General features: G+C 39.7%; 1 protein-coding gene across 1 annotated transcript in view; it reads left to right on the plus strand.

Moving 5' to 3' along the window:
• Positions 1-296: 296 nt before the first annotated feature.
• Positions 297-12,420, plus strand: part of CFTR (CF transmembrane conductance regulator) — an 80,426-nt gene continuing 68,302 nt past the window's right edge. Inside the window, exons 1-3 of the mRNA XM_065743487.1 lie at positions 297-394; positions 10,793-10,903; positions 11,763-11,874. Coding sequence (XP_065599559.1) covers positions 342-394; positions 10,793-10,903; positions 11,763-11,874 — 276 coding nt within the window. The 5' untranslated portion in view covers positions 297-341. The remainder of the gene's footprint in view (positions 395-10,792; positions 10,904-11,762; positions 11,875-12,420) is intronic.

The raw sequence follows: 12,420 nt of genomic DNA on the forward strand, positions 1-12,420 counted from the left end.
CACAGGTATGAGCCGCTGCCGGGGGTGAAGGCTCCGGTCGGAGAGGCGGTGTCTCCCCCAGGGGCTCCTGCGGCACAGGGTCAGGGCCGGGCAGGAAGCGCGCTGCCCCGGGCAGCGGGTGCCGGGCGCGGCGGAGGAGGAGGAGGAGGAGGCAGAGCGCGGGCCGGCGCCGCAGCCCTCCCGCTTTTGAACCTGGGCAAAACAGAGGCGGGGAGAGGGGCAGGGGAAGGAGGCAGGCAATGACATCAGAGCGGCCCGAGCGGATAAGGTGGGAGAGCCGCGGGAGTGAGGCAGCCGAGCCGGGCGTGAGCGATTAGCGGCGCAGCGCAACGCGGTGCACCATGCAGAGGTCCCCCCTGGAGAAAGCGAACATCTTCTCCAAACTTTTCTTCAGGTGGGAGCCCCGGCGCGGTGGGACACGTGCGGCGCGGGGCATCCCGGGGCTCGCCTCCCTTCCCTTGCTCTCTCCTCCTTTCCCTCGAGCTCCCTGCCCTTCCCTCCCGCCCGGCGTTCAGGACTCCTCTCGGCTCCGAAGGGCTCCGCGGGGAGAGCGGTGGGAGCTGCGTCCGAACGATGGGATCTTGTCTCTTTTCTCGTGTGTTGTTGTTGCGGGGTTTTAGCGCCGAGCGGTCACGATCTGTCAGGTGTCATAAACCCTCACCTGCCCCGGACAAATTAATTTATGACATAATTGGAGCAACCTTTGGTAAATTACTCAACGAGGTGATCTGTTATTTCATCGTAAACGACGAGACCGCGGGGAGGGCGGGGGGCAGCGGGGAGTGCTCCCGGAGCGAGCGTTCCTCCGTTCTGCTCCTCGGGCTTCAGCCTTTGCTCGGCGTGCGACCGCAAGACGCGATCTTACTCGAAGGAGATCCCTGTGAGCCTTGAGAGCGTCCTCTTCATAGTTCAGTCCCTGGCGCCTTTTCTTTCGCGCAACAACAAATAAAAAGAGAAGGAGCCAATGCCAACACCGGTGCGCAACGCTCTGTATAAGTCACTATAGAAGCCTGAACGCGCTCTACCTGACAGTGTTCGAAGTAACTCTGCCAGCTGGAAAGGGCAAACAGTCCGCCTGGCAGCAGCCCACATGCCGTCAGTTTTGCCCTTTTCCTAAGGAGCTGCTTCCCCCTTTTGTTCCTTGAGGGTCTTTCACACAGCACTGAGGGGTGGGATAAAATGTGTAAAGCGCGAGCACGGGGACTGAAATGGGAACACGCGGTATAAAAAGACAAAATCGGCTGCTAGGACCGTTAGCTCACTTTCTAAACCTTTTGGGATAGCTTTTTTCTTCAGCTTTTCTGGTCTTTTCTTCTTCTTTTTTTCGTTTAAAAAGGTTTCTTGAGTAAGTGCCCATCGTGAATTGCTGTTTTGATGGCCTCCGCCACTTTGAGTTCCGTTGTTCGTCTTTAACCAGGTGTGATTGCAGGGAGGGGCCCCAAACATAAGCAGTTTCTGAGGCTTTAAAAACATCCATGTAAAGGTGAGGACCCCAATGGGGGTCTGGCACGGATGCTGCAGTGTGAGTGCAGCTGTACCTGCCTTCAAATGCTGTTAGATCCAGAGAATGTGGGTGATGGAAATAAGCCTGTATGCGTTGATCCACAGAATAAGCTTCAGTTAGTTCTCCTGTCAAGTGTAAAGGTACGAATCTGTGGAAGAGAAGGCCATATAATGACTTCAGTGCTCATGGAGCCACTTGCGTTACATTTTATTTCTCAGTAAAGCTTTTGTTAGGGTTCTCCCCTAGAACCTGGGAAGGTGTCAAGGAAAGATTCCAATGTGATAAAGTAAATGTATTCCTGATTCCGACCTTAGTTAATGTTTCCGTGGCTGAAACCAGATGCAGCTCATGCTCAGGAAGTGCATAATTAACCATCCAGGGGTCCGATCCAAAGTCTTTTAAAATCTGAGCCTTCAACTCAATTAAATGACATTTAAATCTTATGTATCACGAAGGATATGTGATATTGAACCAACTATCTCACTGCAAATGAAGTGATAATAACTAATATATGAAGTAAAAGAGATAATTGTGATCAATACTGACTACACCAGATAAATTTATTTACAAAACTTTGTAATAACTGTGTATCACAGAAAAATCAATCTGTTAAAGTACACATTCAGTTCACTGGGTAAGAACAGCTGAAATTGCATGTGTAACTCTGTAAAGGGTCATGCAGTTTCAAATGATATGTGTCTATTAATTACAAAGTGACTGCTTATTTGCATTTTTACAAGAGCACTGCAAATGCCTTTGTTTCTTATAAATATTACAAAAAAGATTGAAAAAATCACAAAAGCAAAAACCAAAAGGTAAGAAGATGTATTACAGACAAAATGGCAAAAATAATGCCTTTCTCTTAAAAATAAAGAAATTATTGTCTTTTAGAAACATATGTTATTTCTAACTATGAAACATGTTAGCTTATTTTAAAATGCTTCAGTCTTCAAGGACTCTAACAGTTCCTGTCTCAGCAGGGGTAGATCCTTATCAATACTTAAGGACTATTAAAAGGTAAACTATCACAGCAAAATATGCATCAAGGTGTAAGAATTTTATAGTGCTTGGAAGTATATTTTCTGCAATGAGCTTTACAAAGTCAGAGCATTTGCTACATATCAATATCAACTGTTTCCAGTCCACTCAACTGGAAACATCAACAATGCAGTGATTAATATGTCAGATTGGAACAAGGTTTTCTAGGATGTCAGAATATTTTATCAGCATTATAACTGAATGTACACACATCATTGGTTTATGAGATTGATGCTAGTCAGTAAAGAACTTCAAGGTATGCCTACACTTTAGTGTGTGCTTTAGTTCCATGAAAGTGTGAGACAGATCCCAGGCTTTGTACCTGGGAGAAGTAGTCAATTCTTTCTTCAGTGTGTATGGAGAAAGATGGCTTTTTTCCAATAGTAGTAGGACATTTTTTTTTCCAAGTACAATATTGTTGATGAATGCTTTAGTGAAGTTCTGGTCAGTTCCTGTGGAGTTACTTGTGAAATACCATGCTGGTTATAGTGCAGTTGTGTTAGAGGTCACAAAAATACATTAGTAGTATTCAGAAAATCATGTGGATCAGTATAATGTTATTTAATATTTATTTAATATTTCATGAGGTGTTATCAACTTCTTGATACTGATGTCTATAAACGTGTTGACAAGGTTTTATTGCTCCAACACATTCCTGTTCAGGCTAGAGGGACACGCTGGAATGCACTGAAGTTAGAATGAAGGTAATTGCTCTTAAGAGGATAATGGAAACATTTTAGGGTTGTTGGTAGTTGTTTGTTATTTTTTCTTCTTAATTTGTTATGCTAAAAAGGCAGAAGCTATCATGTGTATACAAGGAGAAATAAGGAAATGTTGCCACTTTGTTGGACTTTCAAGATTAGTTAGGCTGAAAGGGCAACAAAAGAGAATTGCTTAGGGTGATGCTGATAGAAAGTATTTAGGCACTAAAGTCAACCTTTATCCTAAAATGTGATCAGTTTCTGCTTCAGAAACTGAGTTCTCATGGTTCAGAATGAAGCGTGAACACGAGTGGCTTGAGAACTTGCATTAGTATGACACATAAAAATTAGATATGAACTGTTCAGGGTTTTAGGGTTTCTTTTGTTTTATTTTCCATACTATAAGTTTGGAGTTTATCTCTTTTATTTGAAACCACTGGGAAGACATTTATCTGTGCGCTGACAACTTTTTGTCTTGTTTAAGGGAAACAAACTTCTCTAGAGATGCATGCAGATGGTGATATGCCTATCTTCACATTCACTGTGAAACTCCCTTCTTGTCTTTGTAACCAGGTTGTGTATGTTACGAGGTTTGCAGGGTCAAGGCCATACCTTTTGTAGCAAAGAAGGTGGAGTACTTTGCTGCCACCTGGTTTTTATTGTAGATAAACTGAAGTCGGGAAAAATCATTATGGTTTAATGAATGCAGGTTTAATTAATTTATAGTTGGGTATAGGAAACACAGAGTTATCACTGGATTTTTAGAACTTTGGGACACTTCTTTTTTCTTTTTTTTTTTCTCCCCAAGTTCAGAAGTTCAATAAGGCAATTGTTACACTCTTGTCCAACTCTCTAAGCATATTGTTTTGCTTCGCTATGTACCAGATATGGCAACTGTTTTGGCAGGACTGAGTAGATCAGTGCCTTGTTTCACTGGTAAAACTAGATAAGCAATTCAAATGAAGCCATGATGCTCTCTTCTCACAAGCTCAGCCCATCAGCCCTACTCTAGATGCATTTTTCTTTTCAAACTGGAGAAAAAGCAACCTGCCACCTTTTCATATAGCTAGCAGTCCTGTGGTTCCTAGAACCAAGAACAGTGGTATGATGGGAATATATGCTGAATTCCTTTGTCCCCTGTATGTGTGCTAAGAGGAAATGGAATTCCATTGTTCATATCCTTTCCTCTTATGTCTTCTAGGAGGTAGGCCTAGTTACCAGTGTAAGAACAGTATCTGTCCCTCCTTTTCAAGGTGTTTTAATTTTCTCCCTGGCTCAGTTAAAGCACTGGGACTCTTGTGAGTAAAAAACTTATTTGCACGTGAGTCTTGATTTCTCTTCTAAGGACACTCCTTATGAAGTTGAAGTCAGTTGAAAGCCTTCAGTGTGGGTAATAGGATCCAGAACTTAAGTTTTGAGAGCTCTTATTTCATGAGCTATAGTCTTGGTTTTTCTTTCTTTCAACTTGATTCATTCTTAATTTATTTTATTTTATTCTGCAATGACTTGCTTTAGAGAGTAGAATTTGGTGGTACCTTTACCAAAATAGTTTCTGGTTCAAGAAGGCATTCTCATGAGAATTAGTTTGAATTCTTTCACATAGAGAAAGAACTAAGGCTAGACCACGTGTCCAATCCATTAGTTTCAAGTTTTTGTTGCCTTCTGTTTTTATACATTAACAAATAATATAAAAATAATAAAAGAAATGTTGATACTTATAAAATATATAATATAGTTAATACATATGTGTGAACCAAGCCAATTCCTCTTTGCTCAATCCTGAGGACCTGACTTTTAGTAATCCCAAGTAATTTAAAATCCTATCTGCTAAATAATATCAAGCATGCTTGCAGCTGCTACACCTGCAGAGATCACTCCAAAAGTAATGCCTCCTGTTTATTTCCATGGAAACTACAACTGACACAAAGAGCATAATAGCACCATTTAATAGAGCAAATTCCTGGCTACAAAGCATTATTTTTCAGCAGAGTTACTATTGTTAGGAATGCATATTCACCATCGGTGAACAACTTCATGCCATGCCTACACCAGAGGAGGTGGCTCACTGTCTCTGTTACCACTTCTGAAACCCACCACCCTCCTCACTGTGCTCACGTTCACTGTTTGGTCTCCAGATATATTTAGCAAGTATCAATGAATGTCAGTGGGTGCATTTATTTCCTCATGGAGGAATTCAGTTGTACGCCTCTGCTTCATACACCCTTCCATGTCAGATGCCATTCTGCCAGACTGCCCCTCTACTGCCATCTGTCACATAGCAACAACATGTAATGGAATATGGGTGGGAAGGCTCAGCCTCTACTGCCATACAACCAGCATCTGCCTCTGATGCTGTGGGACAACATAATAAAATGGGAAGCATTACTTTCAGAGCAGCCCTCATTGTTATCATTCTGTAGGGCTGGTCATTTGTCTATAGCCACAAATGGTCCTTAGGGACACGTTGATTAGCCCACCCTTCACAGCTTTGTGAAACGGTGAGCTTTCAGTACTTTTGATGGTCAGTCCTGAAGGTTCACCATGCCAGCAAGTTTGGGGCTTCTTTAGGAAGTCTGAGTATGGACCATGAAAAGAATTACAGAAAGAGTGCTGACTCTTCTAGTCTGAAATAATTTCAGCTGCATAATACCTTAAGTTTGAATTCAGTCCTTGTTTCAACCTGGTGCTGCATCTTCAACCCAACCAGCAGAAGTGCAAACCCTCTGTTTTTTGGGTGATTTATACCTCTGAAGTTGCCTTTAGGAAGTTTTATCTGAGTTTTGGGAGTATATATGAAACTTCTTTTTCTTGTGCAGGAAAAAAAAACCAGTAATAATATTAATACTCAAAATAAGATGATCCAGTATTTGAAAGACTTGAAAGATTTTATGATAGCTTAGGTATTGACATGGAAATTAGTTTTATTACTTGTATTATATAGGCTTCGAGAAGTTTTAATGGAAGTTTGAAGTCTACTGTACTAAGCATTGCAGAATATTTAATAAGGAAGCTTACTCTGAAGATCTTAATGTCTAAGCAGATACCACAGATGAAGAGTGGTCTAAAAAGAAGTTTGCTTATTAGTTCTGTAGAGAAGAAAGTAAAGTGTACAAAGATTTTGACTTGTCCTGGAACATGTGACCTCAGCAGAACTGGCACCTTGATTCGAGGAGTGAGGTTGTGCCTTAGGAGAAAATCCCAAATGACAGACAGGAAAGGTACTTAGTTTCAGGTGTTTTCTCATGCTGTGGTTTAATGTTGGTACTTACCCTTTTACAAACTAGTTTCAACTTTTGAAATAAAGAATATATGTATTGGATTCAATCTTTCATTTTTACTTCTTTCAGCTCAACTCATTTTGAGATTAAACTTTGAAATCTGTGATGCTTTTATTTCTCTGGAGGTAACAAATACAAAACAAAACGAAAACCAAAATACCATCAGTGTTGCTTTGCTCAGAGCCCAAGATTTTAGAAATTGAAAGATGTGAGACATTTTCTTGTTAACTTTCAAGAATCAGACTGAAGACTGGCAGCATCAAATACCAGGATGCAGAGAAGATGACAAAAAGCAAGCAGCAGCAGCAGGCTATCTATGTGCATTAATTACTTCCTGTTGTAGTGGCCGTTTACTTTTTGATTCTTAGTATCCATATTAAATAGATAATTTCCTCCCATTCTCTTGCTCAGACTTCCACAAATCTGTTCAGTTTGTGAAGATATTCATATCTGATCAGATCCCCGTTGCTGTCGCTCAAACAAATTACAGATTTGAATAGAGCTACAGCATGTAACATGCGGCTGTGCATTAATTTGTTATGAAATATATCTGCAGATGCATGGCTAAGATAGAACTAAATTGAGTGAAGGTGGTTGGTGTCACATTAGTGATCATCTGGGAACTTTTCAAGTTCAGCTTAGCCATGAATAGCAGATCTCTGCAACAGTTTTGCTGATACAAACTCTTTTTTTGACCATTTTAAGTGTCTTTAAAAGAGCAGGAAAACAATGTTTTTCTCATATTTTTGTTATGGCACATATAAGAAAGAAAGAATGAAGATGAATAAACATTATCTCCTAGCCTGTCTTACTGTACCTATATGCTGAAAATGTTGCAAATCCATTTAGAAGCTATCATCACTACTATGGTATTTGATAGTTCTTTTACTCAAAAATAGTTATTATAGTAGTTCTGCAAGCTGAAATACTTCAGCCACCTTACTGACTGTAAGGAAATGTATTGCATTTCTGCTAGAAACCTGAATATTAAAAAAAAAAAGAAAAAAGAAAAAAAAAGTGGAAATGAGTAAGATCTGCTTTTACATTCTTTTGAGGCCTTGCAATAGTTATGTGTGAATACTAACTTCAGAACATTGCATTTGTTTCTTTTTAAAGGAAAAAATGCTGAAAATGTGATATATACTGTGAAAACAGCAGGGTACCTATCATTTGAAACAAAAGCAGCCAATCTCAGCCCCATTGCACTGGAGGCAACTGGGAGTTAGGCTGTGGTGCCTGGTGGCTATGAGGCTGTGCCACCCATCAGTGGGGGCCATGCAGAGCAGGGGCCACTCTGCACGACTGCAGGATGTTCACAGAAGAGGGTTAGTGGTGCAAATACATTTCAGGCATGGCAGAAGTGCCACCACCGGTATCACATAAGCTACAGTTTGCAATTTGTTCTGCTGTTGCAGCAATGGGCACCTTTTGGGAGAGGACTGGAGTGTGAGGCTCTCACTATGGCTGGTCTAGTTCAGTCCTTTAAGAATGGCTGAGTCTATGTAGTGCCTCGATCTTTTTTTACTGTCAGTGGGATGGCTCTAAAAACATGTTGTACAACTTGGATTCCAAAGCATCAAAATCATGGCTTGATTTTTTTTTTCCCCAAAAAAATTTTAAAGTTGAGATAAGATAAAGGCAGAGGCACTTTCCCTTAGGAGCTACAGACATTATTCCTAGCTTTGTTACCAACAGGTAATACTAATACCTTGGAGGGAAAGAAGTGCAGCCATGTCTACCTCTGTGTTGCTCAGCAGATACATCTCTGTGTTGTACAAATGGTTCCCATGTGGATAGCTGCTCTGCTGAGCAGGCCTCAGTGGCGTAGACTGTCTGTCCTGCAACACTGGTACTGCAGGGTTAGAGAGGGTCTGCTGTCCCCAGGGAGCTCCTGTGTCTGGGAGGAATATCTGGGCGGTTGGCTTAGCAACACAGAGGCTCTTTCTGTCTTTGGTGACATGCAAAGCAGCCTAAAGGGAGAGTCAAATCCTATTGACTAGTCAACAGTGTGTGTTAATACTCTCTGGGAAGCCAAAGACATCTGTCCTTTCTGTACAGTTTGTTTGAGTGAGGTGAGACTGGTGGAGAAATAAATAGCTGTAAGAAATCTATTCTATAATTCCAAGAGGCATGATAAGAAGATGGTTGTTAGAAATATAACTAAAGGGAAGTTCAGACACTGTGTATATGATAGCTATATATGAAACATGTAAGGTATTTTTTTGCTACCGTACAATTAATATGGAGGTGGAACTTGTTTTCCTTTCTTTCTTCTTTCCTACTGTACACCCTTGAAACTTGTCCCCTGCTGGGCTTCATGTGTGTGTACCCATAATAACATTCCTAGTTAGTGGCAAAACTCTGACAGCACTACAGGTTTCTCTGTGAAAGAGTTCATTAAATGCCAGCCAGTAATCCGGTGGCATTTGCTAACATAATGCTATAAAGCCAATCTGTCTTCCTTCCTTCTTGCTTTCTTGCTTTCTTCCTTTCAAAAGAAATGTTGTGTTCTCTGTAGACATGAAAAGAAAAAGCTTGGAATTAGTGCTGGCAAATCATTTCTATTAAGCCTTAAAATAGAAGAGGTATATTGACAAATTCAGATTCAGCTGTTTTAGCTAATGTGGAGAAACAAGGGTAACTACAGATGACATTGCTGGTTAAAATAAACAAATAAATAAAACATTTTACGTTTCAAAACTTTGCAAGAAATCCAGAGCATAATGGCAAACTGGAAGCTATTTGAATCTGGAAAAAACACTTGTTTGTGGAAGATATTAATGTATTCTCACACCAGTATGTTCTTTTTCATTAAATACATACAGTCTGACATGGTTCTTCTGAGAACAATTAGCCAAATACCACACAACATCTAGATCCTCCCAGTACCACCCAGATCCAGCCAGTCCCTCCCAGATCTGAGGGATGTGGCATGGCTCACAGGTTGGTTCAAGTGGGAATTCCCAGTAAGACCAGGTCAGGTGGGAGGTGAACACTGATGAGTGAGCCCTGTCAAAGACTGTGGTAGAAACCTGACTGCAGAGTGGAATATCCCTGGGAAGGGCCAGTGCCATTCATTTAGCTGGTTAGAGGAACTTGTCTGCTGTAGATGCAGATGCTCTGATGAGTAGATGAACGAGAACAAGGACTGCACTAAGTTTGATTCAGACTTGTTGACTTTGGAGAAGAGGGTGACTTAGGGGCATGTGATTTAGATTGCACTGATAAGCAGAGCCAGTTAAAAACCAAGAAGAACAAGAGACATTCTTAGGAGTACAATAGATTTGCTAAATATGCCACCACCCTCAAATGATAGCACAGCTACTCTGTTTCTAATTGCAGTCACATTTTGTTACTTCAAGCAGTGGCAAAATGCCAAGGTAGGTGGTAATCAAAAGTATAAACAAAATAAAATGTGTGGAGAAAAGCAAGGCAATGGAAAATTTTTTCCCAAAGCCTACAAGATTGGAAAATGTAAAGTATTTCTCTTTTGTCAAAACAAGTTTGGAACTGCTTATTGGAGTCTGAGAGAGTTATTGAGGAGCTCAGCAAGGATATTACTTAACTACTGTGTTGAGAATTAGAAAGATTGTTTAGGAGGCATTGCTGCTTACCTGCATTAGCTTTAGTACTGGTTTAGTGTGACATAACTTATATTCATTTTATGATTACTGAAATATTTTCAAATACAGAGTTTCTGATGAAGACAGTCAGTGAGAGAGCTGTTCTCAAAAGGATTAGCCATTTCTGCACATGATATGCACAGTCAGAGCTAAGCCTGAATGATTTGTCTGAAACCATAGTATGATTGCAGAAAGGAAAGATAATTTTCCAGTTTCTTAAAACATATTCCCTTTGCAGTGGGTGTAATATAGTTGTTCACTTGGGAAATACCTTTGTGTTCTACTGAACTGTGAGGATTATAGACTTGTGTCTCATAATCTTAATAACGTTGTTAAATGAACATTAGAATGGACGTGGTAGGTATTAGCAAATACAGAACAAAGGACTCAATGCCCTGCTCATTATCTGATAAAACTAATTAAATGCAACAATTTTGCAATTATTCTTTTAATGTTGTGTTTGTCAATGTAGTTTAGTAAGTATAATGCAAAGCTGCATTGTATTATGTCACCTTGTGTGTACATATGTGTGTATGTGCGCAAATATGCATAATTTGGGTGTATTGGACAAAATAGTCACACAAAGTAGTGCAGTTCCACTCCTAAGCTCAGAAACTAGTCATCATTATTATTGGTTTTTTTTCTTAGATGGACAAAACCAATCTTGAGAAAGGGTTACAGACAACGACTGGAACTGTCGGATATTTATCAGATTCCTTCTGCGGACTCTGCTGACAATCTTTCTGAAAAACTAGAAAGGTATGAAAAGTTCCTGGAATGCCTTTGTTTCAACAATCATACTTCAATATTCTTTTTCAGTGGGGTGTAATTCCAAGGCTGTACTGCACCTAGAACTATTTTATATAAGCACAAGGGCTTCAATCAAGTCTGCCCCCTGAAACTTCTGGTGCAGCTTTTGCTGGCATTCTGGGGCAGCTCCCATCTGCATGGTTACAACAATCCAACTAAATTTAAGTGCAGGGTGACATACTTATTCAAAATTGGTGGAAAATATTTATAGCATTGGTATACTTAATGTGTTTTCATACAGAGAAGAAATTAAAAATGAAATATTCTGGTTATTTAATATTCTGTTGAAAAGTGATTAGCTGATTAAGTTCTTTGGAGTGCTTAAATCTTTGGACTGAGTTTTGATTAAATATATGCTAGCACTTCTTCTGATTAGTGATCAGGTATTGAATAAAAAATTAACACTGCAGTAGAAAACTCACATTTCTTATGCTTTGCTGGTATTTTCTTTTTGCAGATTGGAAGAGCTCCAAAGCATTTATTTGGCTATTATTTGTGTGTTGGTCTTAAGTACACCAGGTTTCTTTAAAACATACAGCGTGACCTTTTCATGAATTAGTTCCCTGCAGGGTGATGTATGGCTGTGTATTTAAAACTGCCAAATATGTGGCTGAACTACATTTGAACTTTTATTGATCTATCAAGTCAATGAAGATCAGGTCTTTGGGGTCTCTGAAAAGCTTTGTTTCATTAGTCACCTAAGCTAAATCTCCTTGGATATACTTGAGTGAATTGAAGTATGTCAGAGCCACAGACCCATGTATTTGCTCACACAACTTAATGGTCTTCTTTTTTGGTTCCTTTTCAGAGAGTGGGACAGAGAGCTGGCAACTTCAAAGGAAAAACCCAAACTTATTAATGCTCTTCGACGATGCTTCTTCTGGAAATTTATGTTTTATGGAATATTATTATATTTAGGGGTAAGATTTATTCTTATTTCTAGTGAAGTTTTAGTGTTCTGTAAATGGATGCAAGTCATAAGGATTGCTAAATCAATACAGAATCTTGTGAGTAACTACAGGTTTTTCTCTGTGGGCTACTTAGAAAGATAATGAATACAGAGAAATTGGCAGGGACTTTCTTAAGTAACTTATTTTCTGATCATGTTTTATTATCTTTAAAATGTACCTATTGCTAGGTGCAAGCATATGTTTTCCCAAGTAAAGATAGAGAATGTGGGTTTTTTCATCATTACTGATGAATTAATTATTTTCTCATTTAAAACTTAAAAAAAAATTCTCATGAATTATCAAAAGAATATTGAATGCATGTTAACAAAAAAAAGGACAGTGAAATTTCACTTGAATTTGGTCAGTCTTACCAAAGGGACTGATAAAGACAAAGTTGTCTTTATTAATGACAAAAATTCTGCATAAATACACATGTAAAATATGCTTGGAGTTTGGTGCTACAAAGTATATGAAGAGAAGCTTGATGTCAAAATCTGAACTGGCTGTGTTTATCAA

Source organism: Cyrtonyx montezumae, unplaced genomic scaffold (genome assembly GCF_038088225.1).
Source record: "Cyrtonyx montezumae isolate F1298 unplaced genomic scaffold, pur_monq_1.0 scaffold_3, whole genome shotgun sequence".
Lineage (NCBI taxonomy): Eukaryota > Metazoa > Chordata > Aves > Galliformes > Odontophoridae > Cyrtonyx > Cyrtonyx montezumae.